This window comes from Ostreococcus tauri, assembly GCF_000214015.3.
Source record: "Ostreococcus tauri WGS project CAID00000000 data, contig chromosome 05, whole genome shotgun sequence".
NCBI classification, from domain to species: Eukaryota; Viridiplantae; Chlorophyta; class Mamiellophyceae; order Mamiellales; family Bathycoccaceae; genus Ostreococcus; species Ostreococcus tauri.
In genome coordinates, this window is record NC_014430.2 from 295,190 (window position 1) to 315,427 (window position 20,238).

The window sequence follows — 20,238 nt, forward strand, 5'->3', positions numbered from 1 at the left end:
TTAGACGGCGTTTCATAGCAACGCGCGGCGTTGAATTCATGTAAGGCTATGCTTCTAGCGTCTAAAGGCTGTGCGTCATCGAAAGCGAAAAGTGGCAAACTGTCGGCGAACACGCGCGGCACCAATACCGCCGAGTGCGGACGAAGAGAGATTTCTAGATCTTCTAACGACTGCGTTCCGACCAGTGGGCGCTCGAGCTGACATCGAGGCGCTCACGGAGAACGAAGACGGCTTTTCCAAGCCACATCGCTCAACCGTGACACGCTGGACCGTCTCCCCACTCTGTCGCGCGTCGCCGAGCTTTTGAAGAGCGCAAAACACGTCATATCCTTCTATGATTTGTCCGAACGCCACGTGACGATCGTCCAGTTGATTCTTCTTATCGAACGTGATCATGAACTGCGAACCGTTCTGTCCGGGCACTTCGCCGCCGTTGTTATGCATCGTCAACACCCCGGCGCCGCTGTGCTTCAGATCGTAGTTCTCGTCGTCAAAGTAAGCGCCGTAAATACTCTGACCACCCGGCATCGCATCCGGGAGCAAGTTTGCGAAATCGAAATAATCTGGATCCTCCGCGTTGTACACCACCTCGTCCAGTTTCGTGAAGTCTCCGCCGACGACCCAGTTCCCTGGGTACACCTTGAACATCGTTCCCGCGTAGCACCCGTACTCGCACAACTGCATGAAATTCTTCGCCGTGATCGGGCACGCGTCCTCTTTAATCTCGAACACCACCTTTCCTAAGTAGTACCCGCCCGCGCGCAGGTCGAAGAAGCACCTCGGATTCGCCTCGTTCACCGCGAACGGAGGTTCATACTTCACCGGCGTGATTTTCAGCGGTTCGGCGCGCGACACCCTGGTCTCCCACTTCACCGCGTACACCCCGCCGGGGGCGAGCGGAAGGATGGACGGGATGTCCTTCTGTCGAGCTTGCTCGAGCGGGGTCTCGTCGGGCGCGCTCATCTTTCGTCCGTTCGTTGAGTGAAAAGCGACGATGACGGTGGGTGAGCACGCGAGTGGGTCCTATATAGTATTGGCGACGCGTGGTACGAGTTTGGAGCGACGACGGGGGCCACGAGCGTCGGTGAGTGGTGACGTGCTCGTTTGGCTCACTCGGTCGTCGTGCGGATAGCGCGCCGCCGGCGACGACGACAAAAGGAAATGGTATAATCTCTATCGCAATCGTGACTATATTTCACTACGCGGTCGTTCTACCGCAAATCAACGCTCTTAGGGTTAGGAATGCAGTGCGTCGCGAGGATATCCTTCGTGCTCTTCTTCGCCTCCTTTTGTGCGAGGACGAGTTGCATGGATTGGTCGAGCTCGATCTTGAGGTACTCGTCTTTGCACTCCTCGATGATTTTGACGAGCGATCTCAGGTTGTTGATCGGTCGACCATTGACACCAGTGACAATGACGTTTACGATGTCTTCGTACCCGATATTTATGTCCGAAGAGAGCACCTGCGAGACGACGACGACTTGGTCGTCCTTTTTCTCCTTGTGTCCGTGCATCATCTTCATGAGCAACCGAAGCGGAGCATCGTAGTCGTAATCCTTACCGTATTCGGATCTCAAATACGGGACGGTCACGACGGCGAAGACGATGCCCGCGCAAATGTAATACGAAGGCGGCACGCCTTCGATGTGCACGGGTACAAGGCGGTCGTGCATGGCCAACCCGACTTTGAAGTCAATAACCTTCCCGCCCCGGAACACCGTTACCGAAGCCGCATCGCCAACGTATTTACGGCTCACGAGGTATGAGAAATTGATGCGCTCGCCCGTTCTGAATGCCACGGTCCCATCGGAGGCGACATCCACTCCGTCGAATTTCATCAACACGTCGCCGCATTTTAAGACTTTCGCCGTGGGCGAGAGTGGGGAGATTCTTCGCAAGAGCACACCCTTCTGCGTGGACGTCATCCCGAGACTCTTCCGCAGAGACGGGTTCTCTAATCTTTGGAATTCACACTGCAGGGCCGGGAATCCGTTGTACTTCCCCGTGCGATCGAAGTCGGAGAGGAAGTGGTCGATGACTGGCGTGGGGATGATGTAACCAATGTTCTCCGTGTCCGAATCCTTTAGCGATTGAAACGCGACGCCCACGCACTTACCCTCGCGATTAAACGCGGGTCCTCCACTATTCCCACTGTTGATCGCCGCATCGATCTGTACTCCCAACAGCTCCGCGGCGCCGTGCGAGTACGACGTCACCTCGATACGCGAGACGACGCCGGACGTGACGCTGATCGCGATCCCTCCCACCGGGTACCCCACCACCGTGACGCTATCCTGCAATCGAGGTAAAATCCCGAACCGCACCGGATCCACGTCCTCGAAAAACTCCTTATCCTCCACCGTGAGCAACGCGAGGTCGCACTCGACGCCGATCGCGAGCACTTTCGCCACGTACTTCTTATCGCTCCCCCTCTTCTTCAGCTTCACCTGCGTGTGATGCTCCACGCTGTGCGCGTTCGTCAACACCCGATTCCCATCGATCACGAACCCCGTGCTCGTGCTCGAGCTCTGCCGCTTACGCTGCCACGGGAGCGAGTAATTCGGCTCGGTGTGCGTGCAGAACACCTTGATCACCGCATCGATCGGGTACTGCGGCGCGTCGTCGTCATCGCTCGCCCACCCATCGCCCTCGACGCCGAAGTAATCGATCGCGCCGAGCTCCGAGCTCGTGGTCTCGCTCGACCGTCGCGTCTCCGCCGCCTCGTCGCCCTCGCCGCCGCCCGGCGTCGTCGTCGTCGTCGTCGTCGTCCGTCGCCCCGCCCGCGTCCCACGCGCGCGCTTCCTCGGCGTCGTCACCGCCGCATCGCTCGCCCGTCGCTTCGCCGCCATCGCGCGCGCGCGTCGTCGTGCCGTCGCGCGGGGCGTGACCCATCCATCGGTCGTCCCGTGGGCATGGGAAACACCCGAGACGACACCCACCCGCCGCCGACGTCCCGCACAGCGCCCCGCGCGCGAGCGCGGAGACCATGACCGCGGTCGCCGCGAGCGGGGACGTCGCGAACGCCCTCGCGTACGTCCGCGCCGTGCGCGAGCGCACGGACGGGGCGCGATACGCCGAGTTCCTCGATGCGATGCAGGCGTTCAAGCGCGGGACGTGCGTGGACGCGATGCGCGACCGCGTGGGCGTGAACGCTCGCGCGCGCGACCTCGCGCGCGGACGCGCGAGCGATGGGACTGACACGGGTCGCGCGCGCGCAGGATCACGCCCGGAATCGTGGTGCGACGCGTCCGGGCGTGCCTCAAGGGACACGACGATTTATTGGACGGCTTTCGAGCATTTCTCCCAGAGGTACCGCCTCGCGCGCGCGCGCGCGGGCGAGGACGAGGACGACGACGCGTGATCGACGCGTGATCGACGCGCGCGATCGACGCCGCGCTGACCGCTCGCGATTGGCGCGCCGTAGGGGTACGCGACGACGCGAGACGTCCCGAGCCGGGCGCGCGGGACCAAGGCGGGCGGAAGCGGACGCGGGCGACCGCGAAAGGTTCGCCCGGACGACGACGCGGACGAGCGAGAGGTGCGTCGACGGCGCGGACGCGGGCGCGCATCGACGTCGACGCGGGTGTTCGTCGACGCCGTCGCGGACGCGCGGCGGGAGGCGAAGAGACGGCGCGAAAATCCACACGGGGGACTCCACGACGAGTGCTGACCCGTGGATATGCCAACGCCACGTCGACGGGGTTTTTTTAAAACGTCGCGGATGATGGACGAGGGGGTCTTCTTGAATCATGACTGGAGATGACACGAAACGGCGATTTTTTCCGCCAAGGGCGAGAGAGGGGCGACGACGGCGCGACGACGGCGACGGCGACGACGACGGGCGAGATGACTGACCGGTGCGTGGGGCGATGGGGTGTTTTCGACGCAGGCGCCGGTGAACGATACCAGGTTGGCGAGCGGGCAAGACTTGCTCCAGAGGATTCGCGCGACGTACGCGGATGAAATCGAGGTGTACGACGCGTTCTTGCAGACGCTCATTAAATTCAGGAATAAACAGTTTAGCGCCGAGGAGGTGGTTCAGAAGTGCGCGGTGCTATTTTATGATAATCCACAGTTACTAGAGGGCGAGGATGGACTCGCAACGTTCGTGCCGAAGAGCTGCAAGCCGCCGAGGCGGTCATCTTGGTTTGAGTGGCGACCGTCGATACACCATCGCTTCGGAAGCGAGAGCTTCCGGTTGTTCGTTCGAACGCTTTTGATGTGTGAGTACAGGAGTCGAGGAAATCCACCGGAGCCGAACATGCGACGTTGGCGGCTCATGGATGACGACAGCGACGAATCGGACTCGGATGATTATTCGTCGTCGGAAGAGAGCGAAGACGAGAGCTCGGTGTCGATCAAGAAGGAGTGCGGGACGCTCCGTCCGGAACAGATTCCGGAAAAATACAATGGTCCGCGTCACGAGCGAATACTGAGTAATTTCGAACGGCTCACGTTGGAGCTCAAACCTAAGGATGAAGAGTATTGCTGGGCGGACACGAAAGCGGTTCGGCAAGCGAGGGAGAGCAAGGAGGAAATTGATCTCCGGGGCAAGCGCGGTCGCGGAGAGGAGCGAGACTTCACACACACACCACGAGAGTCACCTTCACCACCGCCATCGTTCCGTAAACGACGCGCGAGCGCGCGAATCACCGCCAAGGTGAACCGAGGAATCGTGTACAATCGATATCGCTCGCTCACGTCGCCGGACGGCTTGGGGCGGGGCGGTAGGATGCGAATGACTCGGTCCATGGGCACGGTGGACAACGATTTGCCCGCGAAGAAGAACGTGAATTTGACAATCTCCCGCGATGAGTCGAAGATGTCGCCGCTGTGCGCCGAGCGCGTGGGATTACACTCCCTTCCGGCCAATGTCATCGAGCTCATCATATTGAAGTACGCAACGCAGGAGGGAGACGCCGAGTTAAACCAGATTCGCGAATTTCTCGTGAAATCGCTCACGAAGAGCAGGCTCAGTCGATGATATCAACTGCAATGGATCCATCGCCGCGATAGATGCGTCGTGTATTGATATCGTACAGATTAAAAAAGCAACGCTACTCCCGCGCGGTTCGAACCCTACCTCGCCGCGCGATCGTCCCCGGACGCGTCCTCCATCGCTCGCGCACCGTCGCGCGCGTCCATCGTCGACGTCGACACCTCAGCGCGACGTCACACGTCCCCGCCGCGCGTCTCTAGTGTCCACCGGGGTGTAAAAACTTGCTCGCCTTTTTCTGTTCCTCGGTGAGCCCCGCCGTGGTGTACACGATCGCGCACCCGACGACGCCGATGCCGGTGAAAAAAGGCCACTGCTTGGCGAGCGCGGCGAACATGACGCCTTCGTGCGTTCGAACGGTCGACCGAGGGGCGTCCGCGGTGACGCGCGAGGGCGACGAGGTGGGAAGTGACGATCGCCGACGCGCGATCGAGGGGACTCGAGTGGGAATTCGTCACACACGGACACTTCGTGACGCGCGACAGGGACGATATGTCCAGCGACGAGGCGCCGTACGACCATCTGGTGAAGATACTCCTGGTCGGTGACAGCGGGGTGGGGAAATCGTCCATCGTGACGCGATTCGTGAGCGATTCGTTCGAGGAACTGAGCCCGACGGTGGGCGTGGACTTCAAGTTGAAGCGATTGGACGTGGACGGGAAGCGGTTGAAGCTCACGGTGTGGGACACCGCGGGACAGGAGCGGTTTCGCACGCTGACGAGTTCGTATTACAGAGGAGCGCACGGGGTGGTGTTCGTGTACGACGTGACGAGCGCGGCGTCGTTCGCGGCGTTGCGGGAGACGTGGCTGAAGGAGGTGGACATGTACGGGACGATCGAGAGCTCGGTGAAGATCGTGATCGGAAATAAGATCGATAAGGACAGCGAGCGCGCGGTGACGCGGGAGGAAGGGGTGGCGTTCGCGAAGGAAAACGGGTGCTTGTTTTTAGAGTGCAGCGCAAAGACGAAGGTGCGCGTGGCGGAGGCGTTCGACGAGCTCGTCAAGGGCATCTTAGAGACCCCGGGGCTGTTGGTGGACTCGAACGACGGCGAAGATCGGGTCAAGCTCGGTGCTTACGCCGATCACGCGGGGAGCGGGTGCTGCTGATGTGCTGCGCAGTCGGTTTGGTTTACACGATATCGACGTTTTTAAGGGAACAAACATTGTAATCTAGAGATTTAGTATTGAACGAGTTCAAAAGCTACAGGCGACGCTCGGACGAGGGAAGTGCGAGCGAATGTGAGTGTACATGCCGGCGTGACGCCGCCGCTTAAGTGGGAACAAAGGCGAGCGACTCCCAGCCAGGTCTATCGGATCGCTCGTCTAAAGAGGAGCGGCGATGACGTCCTCGTAGCGCTTGATCGTGGTCATCAAGGAAAGATCGAAGTACTTTTCACCAATGCTCGCTGTCAAACCACCAATGAGACGCGGATCAACAATCGCGTCAATCTTGAGCGTCGATCCCGGCGGCGCGTGTCCCTTGATTGAATCCGTGACCTTGGTGAGTTGCGCTGGGGTGAGCTCTTGCGCTGTCGTGATCACGCACTTGACCTCGTTTCTCGACGCCATGCACTGCTCTTCGAAGCGGAGAGCGATCTTTTGGAGTTCTTTCAATCGCCCGTTCTCCGCCATGACCTCCAAGAAGTTGCTCATGGTCGACGTGAACTTTGAGCCCGCGCAGAACTCCTTCACACCCGCCAACTTCTGACTCTTCTTCATCGCCGGGTCCATCAAGAACTGCTTAAACTTAAGATCCTTCGCCACCAAACTCGTGAGCTGGGACAAACGAGATCGTAATCGCTCCGTCAGTCTCCGTCGTTTGTCTTCGTAGTAGAGACCCCCTCGCGCGCGTCGTCTCGCTCGTCGCCTCCCGTACCTGTTCGAGTTCACCTTCGACGGTCTTCAAGTTTCCAGCCTTCGTCGCCGCCACGTACAACGCCGTGGCGTATCGTCCGCTCGTGCCGAACTGTTGCACAGGCGCCTGCGACCGATCCATGGACAATTCCATCGGCCAAGTCAGTCGTTCGTTCGATCGAATCTCCCACGTGCCCGCCAGTCTCGCGGAGCTTCTCGCGCATCGATCGGCATCACATCGCGCGCGCGTATACGACGCACCCGAATCTCCTTCACCGGCGCCCCTCCCTTGGTCGCCGTCGCGTACGCGCGCTGTCCGAGCGACGCACGCCGAGGTCAGTCCCCGGCTCGATCGCGCGCGGTCGAACCCATCGCGCGTCGCGTCCCGGTCTCTTCCCCCCCCGCGCGTCGCGCGCATCGACGACGCGCATTATTCCGCCCCGAGCGCCGCACCTCGATCGCCACGCGCGCGCTCGCGGCGCGGCTCAGTCGTCGCAACATCGTCTCGCGCGACGCAGTGGGGTCGCGCGCGCCCCTCGCGCGGAGTGATCGCGTCGTATCATAGACGATCGATCGCCATCATTCACACGCGCGTCGGCGTCGCGCGCGCGCGTCGGCGACGGCGTCGGATGGACCCACCGTACGGGGGATCGGGGAGATAAAAAATCGGTAGGGTTCGGCGAGCACGCGCGCAACACCCAAGGCGCGGTCGACGCACCGCGCGCGCACACGACGACGTCTCGCGCGCGTGTTCGCGCGCGTGTTCGCGCGACGACGCGAGCGATGCCGGGGGTCGATCGCGCGGGCGTCGCGCGACGGTCGAGGCGCGGGCGACGCGCGCTGCGGACGCTCGCGGCGGTGATCGCGTCGGTGGCGCTGAGCGAGCGCATCGCGCACGCGCGGGCGGGGAACGTCGCGAGCGCGGTGTTGCGAGCGACGAGCGGGACGCCGAGCGGGACGAGCGATACCGCGTCGGTGGCGGTGGCGTCGGATGGGTCGACGACGACGACGACGACGGCGAGCGAGAGCGATGGGGAGGTGGCGGAGGAGTTGGACGCCGCGCGAGGCGAGAGCGCGACCGCGGCGGCGATTCGGCGAGGCGCGAAGGTGCGCTTGACCGAGGCTCGAGCTCGGGAGCTCACTCGAGGACCAATGATGGCGATATACGGCGGGTTGGAGGAGACGGGCGTGACGACGAACGCGCTGGACGTGCTCGCCGGGAGCTCGAGCGGGGACTACTTGGTGTGGTGCCACCGCGGCGATCACGTCCCCGCGGGCGCGGCGCCTGCGCTCGCGAGTATGGGCACGGCGACGCACTCGATCGATGGTAAGGCTTTCTTTCACGGTGGATACAAGATCTGGGACAATGGAAGCGAATTTGAGGATGTGTCGACGACGCACTCTTTCAACATGAAGGAGGGCGCGTTCGAGTGCCTCACCGCGGGCGACTCTAAGGATAGCAGAGCCGCGCTCGGGAAGACACATGGTAAGTGCCCCAAACTTGGTGGCATCCAGACGGGTAAGCGTGACGAGGAGGTCGCGGTCGTGACGGCGAGGCCGATTCGTTTACCGAAAGTGACCGGTACAAGCGCGGAGCGCCAGCATGTGGCCGCGCTCGGTAAGCATATGGCATCGCCGGAACTCCCAGCCTTGGACGTCGACGAAGACGAAGACGAGAAATCGTCCGCGAATGTTGAGGCGACTGATGCCGACTTGGGTAGTCAAGAAAAGCAACACGCGTTGATTATTTTCGGTGGTCGCGATGAGAACGACGAGCGTTTGGATAGCGTCTACGCTCTCGGTCTCAGCGACAAAAAGTGGCGTAAAATTGAATACGAGTTGCCACCGCAACGCGATGATATGGTTCCTCAGGGGCCATTCGAGATGCCGCTTATCATTAAGAACGCCCACAAGGACGGCAAGCCGTTTCCTCTTGGAAGATCTGGCGCAACTGCGGTGGTGACGAAGGACAACAAGATGATCATCTATGGTGGGTTCGTCGTGGAAGGTCGACTTGGATTTAATGTCGGCGAAACGCTCGTGCTCGACTTGGACAACATGAAGTTCAGCTATCCGATGGCGAGCGGTAATATCCCTGTCCGTCGTAATAAGCACTCCGCTGTATTGGATGATAAGGACCGCATGTGGGTATGGGGTGGCTCCGTCTGGGATCACACTGGCGGTAGCTCGACGTATGCGTCAACCGCCACCTATTACGCCGACGTGAGCGATACAAAGTCGATCGTTTGGCATCGGGTTGAGACAAAGGGTAAACCACCGAGCCAGCGACGTTTCCACACCGCGCTAATCCAAGACGGTGGCTTGTACATCATCGGTGGTGAGGATTATCGCACTCGCACGTACTTGAGTGATGTCCATAGACTTGATCTCAACTCTCTCACTTGGACCCAGCCCGCTGTCCTTGGCGGCATCAAGGGAGGCAGGATCCGTGCCAGCGCGTTCACATGGATTTCGGACGCTCCTGACGAGGAAACAGCGAACAAGGACGCCGAGCAAGAGCGTCAAGCGAACCTCGGTCGCTCTCATCACCGCAGCTCGTACGATGATGGTGAAGATGACGACGAAGCCAAGCACATGTCAAAGCACGATGACGGTGAGCATAAAAGTCAACACCGAACCGACCACAAAGTCAACACGGATGAAGGTGATGTGGAAGAAACATCTGTTAAGGGGGTGGAGAAGAAGTCGAGCGTCAAAGTTGAAGAGGACAAAGAACCCTCGACGCCGCGCGCGACGACGGATAAGGATGAATCGAAAGATGACACCGATTCCGACGCCGAGAAGGAGACTGCGCACCTTGGCATCATTGACCCCGCGACGTGCGGGACTGGAGAGCCAGCGCGCGTACGCACGGGGGAGCATCAGCCCGACATCGAGCACCTAGTCTCGGTTCTTGTTGATGGTTCTAAGGCGCCTTCTGAGAACGGTGAATTGGGTGAAAACACAGATCCAAACAGTGTTTCGACTCGTCTTGCGAAAGACGGTTGGCTTCCGAACACTGCACGTGGCTCGTCCATTATGACAGAGTCGAGTATGATTTGGCGAAAAGCACCGGATGTTGGTGCAAGTGAGTCTCTTCCTGGATGGGTCAGTGACGAAGCTGGCCGTGATAAGTCAATTCTCACCGAGACTCTCAGTGCTGATCCAGAAGCGTCGAGCATCGAGTCTCGTCTTCTGGAAGCTGTCAAGTCCGCTAGCGCTGCGAACACGAGGCTCAAAGCGAACGGGCCTGGCAAAGACGAAGAAAAGACCAATGATGTGAAAGCGACAAAAAAATCCGATGACGACGATGACGACGATGAGAAGGAATCGACGCCAGCAGTCGTGAAATCCGATGAGACGAAGCATAAGAATATTGAAAAGCACGCGAAGGGAGATGTCACTCACGCGACGACTTCGAAGGAGAAATCAAAACCTCATGACGACGACGACGACGACGACGACGACGACGACGACGACGACGACGACGACGACGACGACGACGACGACGACGACGACGACGACGACGACGACGACGACGACGACGACGACGACGATGATGAGACCGAATCGAAGAAAACTCACAGGAAACACGAGGATGCGGACGATTCTGACCGACCCGCTCACAAGAAACACGACTCGGAGAAGGACGTATCGAAGCACAGAAAGCACGATTCAGAGGAGGATGAGGACGATTCTAGTCACAAGCACCATAGTTCGCACAGTCCTCAGAAAAAGGAAGCCGAGGAAGAAGGCAATCACCGTTCCCACGACAGTTCTCATGTGCATCTCTCCGCAGCGGCGAGGATGTTAGAGAAGATCAGTGCAAGGAACGCTAAGGAATCAGCGGAAGCCAGTCTGGGGAGAGTTAATGATGTTGTCAGGCGTGAGAGTTCAGAGCCTCGATACGAAAAGTACTTCTGGAGTGGACTTGCGGTCACCGCACTTGCGGCGGCTCTCTTCATAAACACTCGAGCCATGCGACGACGATCTGAAAATTCTGTTGAGAGGATCCCTCTGGTTACGAGTTCTTCGTCCATATTTGAGTCGCCCAACAGGAGTGCCAAGTGGCAACGAGAAGCGATGGCTCGTCGAGGTTACGCCGAACAGTACTCTAGAGGATTCGGAACGAGTGATTCTGAGGCCAGCGCTGTGTGATGATTTGTTTTGCATTTCAAACTAGCTACCGGTACCCGTTACCATGTCAAGCCCTAAACATCCTCCATGTATTTACTACCGGAATCGTCGCCGACCAAACGCTCACGGCTCTCGTCCTCCGCACTAAACTTCCCCTTTGCGATAGCCACAAGCATCGCACCCAAAACAATAGCCCCTGCGCCCATAACCGCGATGACGCTGAAATACCTCCATTCGTCATCTCCCCTGAGTTGCACCGTTTCGTCGCGGCCAGGCAAGTGAAGTTGGAAGTACGACACGTCTTTGCCGAGCTCGCCGTTTGTTGCACTCTCCTCCGATTGTAAAATCCATCCTTCCGTCGGCATTTCAACGAGAGCCTCACTTTCACCTTGCACGATCGACACGTTCGTCAATGGTTTCTTTACGTCATCGAATGCACATTCCGCATCGGGCGTGAAAGTGCATTGCGAAAAGCCAGTCGGCGCGCACTTGAGCGCGTACATATTAGTTCCGTATCTGCCGTCCTTTGTGCTCCAGAATCGCGAGGACACCACGTCTTCACCACATCCCTGTTCAACCTTACAGGTAAACACGCTATGCGCAATATCCCCTGCGTCTTGCTCGATGTCGTTAATTTGCTTGTTGGTTAGCGTCAGTTTTCCATGATCGTTTTGGATCATGGCCGAAATGTTCTCTGAAGTATACTTGTCCGAGGTACCGTACTGGCTCGCCTTGATCTTGATGGCTTCATCGTCGTCGCAAGAATTCACGATCCCGAGTTCCGGACAAAATCGTGCGCCGTGTCGACGAAGGTTCAGATCGTCGCATTTGTTCGAGCGAGAGTTGCGAACGTTGAAGCACTGCCCGATTTTGAGATGCGGCGCGCACGAGCAAGAGCAGGTGCCACTGTAGCGTTGGGTGTCGTCAGCTGTCCACGTTTGCTCTGCGCCCTTCGCCGCCGCAGTGCTCGCCTTGGATTGATCGATCTGATCCTGTGGAATAGAATTCACCAAAGCCTCCATCTTGTCGTTGTGAGAGTCTTGAGCCTGGCCAAGATCTGGCACATCAGTCAGCGGTACAAGCTGTCTTCTCTCTTCTTGTTTGTGATGAAGGCTGTGCCAGACGCTTTCGTAGTTCGGTTTTCGGTCAGCGGCAAGACCACCGCGTTTATGCGTCAGTTCGCGCATGAGCTCAGGCTCGACGATGAGCTTGATGAATTTCCACGTACGCTGCACGGCAAACAAATCGTTTCTCGGAAGAACACTACGCTCAGATTCGGGCAGCTTGGCTTGCTTGATGGCTTGACTAGCAGCCGGGCACTGCGGAGGAGACGCCCACGTCGTCCCGAGACTCACGACGATGGCCCGCTTGCTCGGAATGGTAACCAACATCGAGCCCAGATCACCAACATTGAATAGGACGTCGTAATCTGGCTCGTCTTCCTCGAGCACCGGTCCTTCGCTGGCCGGGCAGTCGGCACCCAAGCCGCTGACTTGCTCTGCCTTCGACGTCTCAACCTTTGGCATCTTCACCGCATTGACGTTATAAACGAAGCCGGCGAGTCCGAAATGTTGCGTCGCGAGCGGATAGTTCGGCTTCTGCAACGCACGAATGATCGAAGGGCTGACGAGCTGCTTTGTCGTACCATCCGCCAACCGCCACTTTCCTTCGTTTACGATGAGCTGGCCGAAACGCGCGATGTCTCGGCAGCTCGCCATCTGTCCACCGACGAACGATATGTCACCGTTTGCACCGCTACCCGTGGCGAAAAAGTTTCTCAAGCCAATCGGTTCAGCGAGGTGGGCCTCGGCAAAGTCCACGGGTCGCTGCCCAGTGGCGCCTCGCAAAACAGAATTCAATCGCATCAACGGAGACGTCTTCTCGTCATTCATCTTTCCATCGTCGCTGAATACCGTCCCGGGCTCCTCGGAGCCGTCTGAACTCACTTGCGCTAAGAGTTGCCGCACCGTGAGCCCTTCCCAATAGTGCGCGTTCCACGTAGGCGGCGTGTCTCCGCCGTGCGGTGTCGCCCGGTTCAAGTACTCGATCACCGAATCATCCAGCTCCAAATCGTGCCTCTGCGCCGCCACGCCGATCAGCAACGCCGTCGCGAGCTTCCCTATCTTCCCAACGTCGAACGCGGTGTTCATCGTCGCCCCATTGTAATACTCCTCGTGCACCACCGCGCCGTCCATCGCCACCACGAGGCAATCGCGCGTCGGAAGGTTCTTTCGAAGCGCCGCCGCGCCCTCGATCAGCGTCGATCCGCTCAGGCCGTGTTCCTCCGGAAATGACGAGTACCACGATCCCACGGACGGTCCCAGGGCGCTTCGATCGCCGAGCTTTTTGAACGCATCGCCGTGCCGCACCGCGTACCACGCGCCGAGCCCGAGCCCGAGCGCGATCGTCACCGCGACGACGTGCGCGGCGCGGCCGCGGGAGGCGCGACCTCGCGTCGCCCACTCCGCGGTGTCGGCGTTCATCGCGTGCGAGCGCTCTCGCGTGGAGCGATGGCGTGCGCACTACTGACGAATGAAAAAAGTTTGGGTGTTGGGCGACCGTGAATGGCGAGGCGGTTCGCGGAGGACGATACGCAGAGAGGGGCTCGACGGCGATAGGAGTGGGACGGGGCGGTGCTGGTGATGAGCGTGTAAAGTATACGTTCGTTCACACGGTGTGGTGGTCCTACTTCGACCTCGGTCGCGCCGGGTCGCGGTTGCCTCGCGAGAGGAGGACGACCACCGCCAGGCCGAGGACGGCGCCGGCTGTCGCCTTTGGGTGCTTCTCCTTGAGAATCTCGACACGTCTGGTCACCTCATGGGCGGTACGCTTGTACATGCGTCTCGCGGCGCCTTTAAGACGCTGAATCGGGCTCTCTCGCACTCCAGCCTTCATGCGGTCCTTGAACGGTGAGCGAAGCGGGCTCTTGGCAATCTCCGCCTCGAGCTCCGTCGCCTTTGAGCGCGCGGCGGACAAGCGCTCGCTGAGGTTCATCTCCATCGCCGTCTTTGGCTTGGGTGTACCAGACGATTGTGAAGAGTCCGCCGACGCGGAGCTCTTCACGAGATTCGTCGCCGGCGTGACAAACTTGGAGGACCCGACGACGGCTGGCGCCGCGTTCGCCTTGATCACTCCGTCCATCGCCTTCGCCACGCACGCGCGCACCGCCTCTTCCGTCTCCGTCTCGCTCGCGGTCTCGATCACCCTCCGCACGATCGCCTCCGCGTACGACCGAGCGCTCTCACCGCCATCGTTCTCGTCGCTCGTCGACACCCACGCCGCGCGCGCCGTCGCCGTCCCGCGCCCCTCGCCCCCCTTGCTCCGTCCGTTCACCGCCCCCGCTTCACGTCTCTTCACCGGTGATTTCTCGACGGATTGATGCACCACGCTCCCGCTCGCGCTCGCGTACGCCCCCTCGCGCTCGCGTCGCGCCGCCAGCGCGTCGATCTTCGCCCGCTTCGCCTCCGCCTTGGCGCGTCGTCTCGCCGTGTCATCCGCCGCGATCTTCTCCGCCCGCGCCTTGACGCGCGCCGCGTGCTCGGTCGCGGCGTCACCGTCGCGCGACGATCGCCCCGCGCTCGCGGGCATCGTCGCGCGCCGCGCACCGCGTCGTCGCGCGCGCGAATCGCGGTCGACGTCGTCGGTGCGTCGCGCACATTTCATGAAAATTAAAAATCCATCCAAGAGCCGCCGAGCCATCGCCGGAGTCGTCGCCGACGGGCGCGCGATGGCGGCGCGCGCGCGTCCGGCGGTCACCGCGCGCGATGTCCTGGACGCGGTGACGACGCGACGCGCGCGCGCGGACGCGTCGTTGAAGAATGTCAACGGCGCGCTCACGCTGGAGTGCGAGGTGGGGGCGCTGGCGGGTGCGCGCGCGCGCGTGGACCCGAACGAGGCGGTGGGACGCGCGAGCGCGTGCGCGATGACGCTCATGCACGAGTGCGCGAGCGCGGAGGAGGCGGCGTCGGCGCACGGGGCGGCTTTAGGGGCGATGGCGTTGGCGCGGGAGACGCTCGGACGGAGGGCGACGCGCGCGGCGGCGGCGCGCGCGGGGGCGTCGAGACGCGCGAGCGCGTGCGCGAGGACGATGGCGTCGATGTTGGCGAATGTTGGGGATGCGATTCGTTCTCCGCTGAGTGGGACGGTGTTTGGGCGGTATTTGGCGGGAGATGTGAAGCGCGCGACGGAGTTCGCCGAGGCGCTGTTGGAGGCGCACGGAGACGCGAAGGATCCGCGCGTGCCGATGTTTGAGGGCGCGAGCGACGAGAACGATGGGGATGGGATGACGGTGGAGACGTATCTGGCGTTGATGGCGGTACCGTGTGGGCCAGTGAATCGTGAGTGGGGCGGAGCTCAGCCCGTCCTCGTGGCTCGTTTCTTCGCTGCGATCTTGGCGCTGTTCATGCGAGCTTGGTTCGACGAGACATCTAACAAGATGTCGACGAGACCGACGCAACGGGACATACGGAACGCGCGTCACATACTCTTCAACATAAATTACGTCCTTTCCGAGTATTACCTCGCGATTGATGATGAGCACACAGAGGCTGACTGGGCAAGTTTTGCGCATGCGCTCCGTCCGACGTGGGAGTTCTTACACGTCTTAGCGCTCGACGACAACATCGATGACTACTTCGACGAGTCGATCGTTGGTAAGTTCACGTTCCATCAAGTCATTAAGCTATTCGTGTCGTTGAATTACGACGTGATGGTACGTTACAATACGCTTGAGCCGGTGGATGTGAGCGGAGATTTTGCGTCATCGCTGACACGCATCATGGAAATCATCGAGCTCTTCACCGCGGACACCAACGCGTTCAAGGACGTCCAAAGTGTTGTTCAAAATGAGTTGTACAATGTTTTAACTCTGCCAGAGGACGAGTTCTCACGAAGGTGGCTGCCTCTTGGTGACGTCGGATCTCGAGTCCTCCGCCTTCTTGGCAGCGATGCAAAACGTACGACGCCCATGTTAGCGCTGTATCAAATTATAGGCAACTTGCACGACGCGGAAAATGATGTTGAACAAAGCGAATTTTCGCGAAGGCTCAAACAACACAAAAGTTACTCGAAGGACGCGTGCTTAGCTAATCTCAGGAGATTGGGCGTCGCTTTAGACGCGGCACCGGCGATCAAGCAACCGACGACAGAGGAGAGTGAAAATTACGACAGGTTCGTCTCAGCGATCGCCGCGGCGTGAACGAGTGCGCAGTCGGTGTAACACGTAGGCGTTGCATAACGCAAAGTAGCGGTACATATGGTACATGTAGTAGTAGCGGCACAAAATCATGAAATCACCTCCCTTGTTGGCCGGCGACGGATCCACCGCCACCTGGTGGCACCGACGAGACTCCCCAGACGCCTGTATCGGAAGTTCCTGATTTAGTTCGGATCGAGTCCCAATCATCCGTCGTCCATTCACCCATTCTATCACGATTCAGATGTGCCTCCGTGCCTCTATCCTGACAGAAACCATAGTGATGAACCACGCTGCGCTCGTCGGTGAGTGTGTCGAGCTTGTACTCGACGGCCTCTTCGCCTCGAAAAAAATCAGGAAATAGCGCGAGCAACGATCTATCTTGAGCTCCAGCGTCTATCATCTCTTGGTCCGGCACTTTTTCGCTTCGATCGCACTCTTTTTCAAAGAAAGTGCGATACTCCTCTCGCCACGCGTCGTTTCCCTTGTCCACGGTTTGCTTGTGCACTCTCAGAAACGCCTTTTCCAACTCTTCGAGCGCCAATCCCGGATGATCTATCTCCCAAAACGGCTTACGATTCCCATTCTCGACGTCCATCTTCATTGATTCGACGTGGTAGTTGAGTGAATCCGTCGTCGCCTTGATCGTTTCCGTCACGAGCTTGCTGGAATCAAAGTATCGATGCGCGAGGATTTCCTCACACGAGGTGCGCATTGAGGGGTCGAATCGAAGCATGCGACGCAACAAATCGCGAGCTTCGTCGTCCACGCCGTGATGGAACAATAGGTCGAGCGTACCCGCTCGTCCCGGGAGCGAGCGTAAGTACTCACGCCAGTGTTGAGAGCTGATATGCTCGATCTCTGCCCAGCACGGCGTGCCGAGAACGTCGAAGATCACGTCGAGCTGAGCGCGGCGCTGTTCGGCGCTCTCATCGCATTGCTCGGCGTCGAAATGTTCACCGGTCGGTGGCGATTCCATCATGGTATCTCGTAAGCTAAACAGCGGCTTCACAGCGAGCTTTTGGTTGAGTGCGCCCGACGTACTCGAGACTTGCCTTTGTAAGAGTTCCGCAAAAATACAACCGAGAGCCCAAACGTCTACGGAGCCGGTGTACACAGTGCCACCCATGATCACCTCGGGCGCTCGATAGCAAGGCGTCATAACGTATCGAGTGAGCGTCGACGCATCGACCTCCGCGCTCGACGCGCTGCGCACCATTCGACGTCTCTTTGGACCGAGCTGCTCCTCCTTGGAATCCTCCACCGGCCCACCGAGGGCGCCCCGCGCGCTGCCGAAATCGCACAGCTTAATCACCCGCCCTCCGTGCCTGTGCTTCCCCAATAGCGTGTTCGCACTCTTAATGTCGCGATGCCATATCCCCACGCTGTGCAAATACCGTGTCGCCTCCGTCAACTGCTGCATCAACCCTCGCACTTCCTTCGCCGACAGTTGCCCGCGCAGCGCGTGAATGTCCCCCCCCTCCGCGTACTCAAAGCTCAGGTACACGTCGATCGACACCGCTCGCAGTTGCATCGTCTTCACGTCCAACTTTTTCGCTCCCTCCGCGCTGTCCTCGAAGTACGCGTGCCGCAACGTGCACACGTTTGGATGATTCGTTCGGTGCAGCGCGACAATCTCCCGCAACACCTTCCTCGCGTCCTCCACCGTCGAGAGCGCGTTGGGAATCCGCTTCAGCGCTGATGTGCAGCCGTATCGAGTGTCCGAGGCTTCGCACACGCACCCGAACGACCCGGCGCCGATGACGCGTCGCAATTCGTACCTCTCCCGCGCGTGCCACGTCTCGGTCGGCGCGTCTCGAGACGCTCGGACGTAAAACGTCCACGGATCATCGATCGAGCGCTCGATCGACGCGTCCATGGGCGCTCGATCGACGCCCTCGAGACGCGCGCGCGATCGCTCGAGCGCCCGCGCGCGCGCGCGAGCGCGTCGAGGTCTGACCGACGAGTCGTCGTCAATTGGTCAGACTGTTTGCTCACGTGCATGCGTTCGAACCGCGAGAAAAACCGCACGACGCGCGTCACAGATCGCGCCTCGTCGCTCGAGCGCGCGCGCGCGCGCGCGAATAGAAGCGAGCGATGGCGGATCCGTCGCGCGCGATGTCCTCGAGCGCGCCCGAACCCGCGAGCGGGCCGCCGCGCTCGGGCGAGCTCGTGTTCGAGCCCGTGGGGTCGTTCGAAGTGCCGTCGAGTTCGAGCGACGAGATCGAGGACGCTGGGCACGCGCGCGCGCTCGCGGTGAGCGCTAGGCACGGATACTTCGTCTATGCTCGTGGTGCGCGCGCGGTGGTGGTGCGAACGTGCGAGGCGGCGCAGAAGGCGGCGGAGTGGCGGGCGAGTGAGACGCCGGCGAGCGCGCGGAGGTTGGACGAAGACAGCGTCGAGACGTGCGAGCGGACGGCGAACGGTGCGGCGATCGATGTCGTCGCGATGACCGCTGACGAGCGGGTGTTCGCAACGGGCGATCGAGGGGGGTTGATTGAGTTTTACGCGACTAAGGACGCGCACGACGGCAAGGCGAGGGCGGAAAAGTTTGGAGAGATGACTCTCGCGGCGCCAATTCGCGCCCTGGAGTGGTGCGCGAACGGGTCATCGTTCGTCGCGCTCGCATGTGAGGATTTGGTGTTCGTTGATCGCGTAGGCGGGGAGCCAAAACGGATCGCGGGTGAGGTTTCGTGCGTGAGTGCGAGCGCTGACGGCACGCTCGTCTGGGCGAGCGGAAACACAGTGTTCGTCGGTTCGAGCGACGACCCGTTGGGGACGCCGAATGAATCGATCTCGATCGCACCGTATCGCGGTCCCGATGACGTTGTCGAGCTTGACGGGATCTTTTCGCAGAGCGCGACGAGCGTCATGTTTACCGCCAGAAGTGTCGCCGAACCAGACGACTGCTTCTTCGCCGTTCTCACGAAGGAACAAGGTAGCTGGGCGTTCACGCTAGTCGAGAGTGCTTTCGACGTCGATGGAAGCCTCGTGGGTATGAATGGGCCCGTGTTCAACGCCGTGACATTTGCTCCGTGGAGCTTGCTGTTCGTGACGCATCGCAAGGCGTGGGACAATCAGCTGTTGACGGTAGAGGTAAAGTCTGGATCCGCGCCGTGCGTGCTTGAAGTCGAAGACGACAGATGCTTCGCGACAGTACCTATGACGCTGGACGACGAAGAAAATTATATCACTGGCTTGGGCTTAGATTTGACTGGTGCCAGCGAGGCTATGTTGAACCCTCAAGATAAGAGCGCCGCACCGCTAGCGAAGGGACCGATGTTGATTTTCAGCACCACCGACGGTAGGGTTCACATGCTTAAGTGTGCGTGTTTGAATGCAGCGCAGGGTAGCTCTGGAGCGCAAGTGATCCAAACGCAAGCAACGCTTCCAGCAGACGCGCCGCCGGCGTTGGCGTCCGCAGTGACAGTGGGTGCGGCTCAAACTGAGGCGTCCCCTGCGTCAACCCGAGCCATGACGTTTAGTTTCAAGCCTGTCGAGGCTGCTTCAACGCCTGTGTTTAGCTTCAAACCAGCGGAGCCGGTGAAGACGCTAAGCTTCACGGGGCGACGACGTGGGAGCTTACCACGGTTGTCCTCGGTAAGATTGTGCACTTCGGTCTTTTGTTGGGGCCGTTGATGAACCACGCGGTGAGTTCTGTTTTGCTGGGGATCGTCGGTTTCATGGCGTGCCAAGGTATAGTTCTGGCGTGCACGTTTGCTGTGAGTCACAATGTCGCGGAGGCGAAGATACCTGAGGACACCGGAGGAGAAGCCTGGGAGAGAGATTGGGGTGTCCAGCAGTTGGTGACTAGCGCCGACTGGGGTGGAAAGATAGGTAACTTCTTCACGGGTGGCCTCAACTTGCAAGTTGAGCACCACTTGTTTCCGGCGATTTGCTTCGTCCACTACCCGGACATCGCGAAGATCGTGAAGGAAGAAGCGGCCAAGCTCAACATCCCTTACGCGTCTTACAGGACTCTTCCTGGTATTTTCGTCCAATTCTGGAGATTTATGAAGGACATGGGCACGGCTGAGCAAATTGGTGAAGTTCCATT

General features: G+C 59.8%; 12 protein-coding genes across 12 annotated transcripts; 5 read left to right on the forward strand and 7 right to left on the reverse strand.

Moving 5' to 3' along the window:
• Window positions 1–75: 75 nt before the first annotated feature.
• Window positions 76–963, reverse strand: OT_ostta05g01920 (Cyclophilin-like peptidyl-prolyl cis-trans isomerase domain; the record flags this gene model as incomplete). The annotated part of the gene is made up of 1 exon (XM_003079245.1): window positions 76–963. The coding sequence occupies one exon, from the start codon at window positions 961–963 to the stop codon at window positions 76–78; it is 888 nt and encodes a 295-aa protein (XP_003079293.1).
• A 248-nt stretch (window positions 964–1,211) lies between these two features.
• On the reverse strand, window positions 1,212–2,849 carry OT_ostta05g01930 (Serine endopeptidase DegP2; the record flags this gene model as incomplete). The annotated part of the gene is made up of 1 exon (XM_003079246.2): window positions 1,212–2,849. The coding sequence occupies one exon, from the start codon at window positions 2,847–2,849 to the stop codon at window positions 1,212–1,214; it is 1,638 nt and encodes a 545-aa protein (XP_003079294.2).
• Window positions 2,850–2,986: 137 nt separating this feature from the next.
• On the forward strand, window positions 2,987–4,984 carry OT_ostta05g01940 (Paired amphipathic helix; the record flags this gene model as incomplete). Its single annotated transcript, XM_022984229.1, has 4 exons — window positions 2,987–3,114; window positions 3,219–3,309; window positions 3,425–3,538; window positions 3,890–4,984. 4 exons carry the CDS (start codon window positions 2,987–2,989, stop codon window positions 4,982–4,984), a joined length of 1,428 nt encoding a protein of 475 aa, XP_022838981.1.
• Window positions 4,985–5,079: 95 nt separating this feature from the next.
• On the reverse strand, window positions 5,080–5,333 carry OT_ostta05g01950 (unnamed product; the record flags this gene model as incomplete). The annotated part of the gene is made up of 2 exons (XM_022984230.1): window positions 5,080–5,160; window positions 5,229–5,333. The coding sequence occupies 2 exons, from the start codon at window positions 5,331–5,333 to the stop codon at window positions 5,080–5,082; spliced, it is 186 nt and encodes a 61-aa protein (XP_022838982.1).
• Window positions 5,334–5,488: 155 nt separating this feature from the next.
• OT_ostta05g01960 (Small GTPase superfamily, Ras type) lies at window positions 5,489–6,103 on the forward strand (the record flags this gene model as incomplete). The annotated part of the gene is made up of 1 exon (XM_003079247.1): window positions 5,489–6,103. One exon carries the CDS (start codon window positions 5,489–5,491, stop codon window positions 6,101–6,103), a length of 615 nt encoding a protein of 204 aa, XP_003079295.1.
• A 216-nt stretch (window positions 6,104–6,319) lies between these two features.
• Window positions 6,320–7,351, reverse strand: OT_ostta05g01970 (ATPase, F1 complex, OSCP/delta subunit; the record flags this gene model as incomplete). Its single annotated transcript, XM_022984231.1, has 4 exons — window positions 6,320–6,772; window positions 6,873–6,977; window positions 7,112–7,162; window positions 7,304–7,351. The coding sequence occupies 4 exons, from the start codon at window positions 7,349–7,351 to the stop codon at window positions 6,320–6,322; spliced, it is 657 nt and encodes a 218-aa protein (XP_022838983.1).
• A 282-nt stretch (window positions 7,352–7,633) lies between these two features.
• On the forward strand, window positions 7,634–11,008 carry OT_ostta05g01980 (Kelch-type beta propeller; the record flags this gene model as incomplete). The annotated part of the gene is made up of 1 exon (XM_022984232.1): window positions 7,634–11,008. One exon carries the CDS (start codon window positions 7,634–7,636, stop codon window positions 11,006–11,008), a length of 3,375 nt encoding a protein of 1,124 aa, XP_022838984.1.
• Window positions 11,009–11,061: 53 nt separating this feature from the next.
• OT_ostta05g01990 (Beta-lactamase-related) lies at window positions 11,062–13,470 on the reverse strand (the record flags this gene model as incomplete). Its single annotated transcript, XM_003079250.2, has 1 exon — window positions 11,062–13,470. The coding sequence occupies one exon, from the start codon at window positions 13,468–13,470 to the stop codon at window positions 11,062–11,064; it is 2,409 nt and encodes an 802-aa protein (XP_003079298.2).
• A 202-nt stretch (window positions 13,471–13,672) lies between these two features.
• Window positions 13,673–14,575, reverse strand: OT_ostta05g02000 (unnamed product; the record flags this gene model as incomplete). Its single annotated transcript, XM_022984233.1, has 1 exon — window positions 13,673–14,575. One exon carries the CDS (start codon window positions 14,573–14,575, stop codon window positions 13,673–13,675), a length of 903 nt encoding a protein of 300 aa, XP_022838985.1.
• A 139-nt stretch (window positions 14,576–14,714) lies between these two features.
• OT_ostta05g02010 (unnamed product) lies at window positions 14,715–16,184 on the forward strand (the record flags this gene model as incomplete). Its single annotated transcript, XM_003079251.2, has 1 exon — window positions 14,715–16,184. The coding sequence occupies one exon, from the start codon at window positions 14,715–14,717 to the stop codon at window positions 16,182–16,184; it is 1,470 nt and encodes a 489-aa protein (XP_003079299.2).
• Window positions 16,185–16,278: 94 nt separating this feature from the next.
• OT_ostta05g02020 (Serine/threonine-protein kinase, active site) lies at window positions 16,279–18,060 on the reverse strand (the record flags this gene model as incomplete). The annotated part of the gene is made up of 1 exon (XM_022984234.1): window positions 16,279–18,060. The coding sequence occupies one exon, from the start codon at window positions 18,058–18,060 to the stop codon at window positions 16,279–16,281; it is 1,782 nt and encodes a 593-aa protein (XP_022838986.1).
• Window positions 18,061–18,278: 218 nt separating this feature from the next.
• OT_ostta05g02030 (WD40/YVTN repeat-like-containing domain) lies at window positions 18,279–20,238 on the forward strand (the record flags this gene model as incomplete). The annotated part of the gene is made up of 2 exons (XM_022984235.1): window positions 18,279–19,715; window positions 19,763–20,238. Coding segments are annotated over 2 exons (1,913 nt in total), but the record flags the coding sequence as incomplete, so codon positions are not given.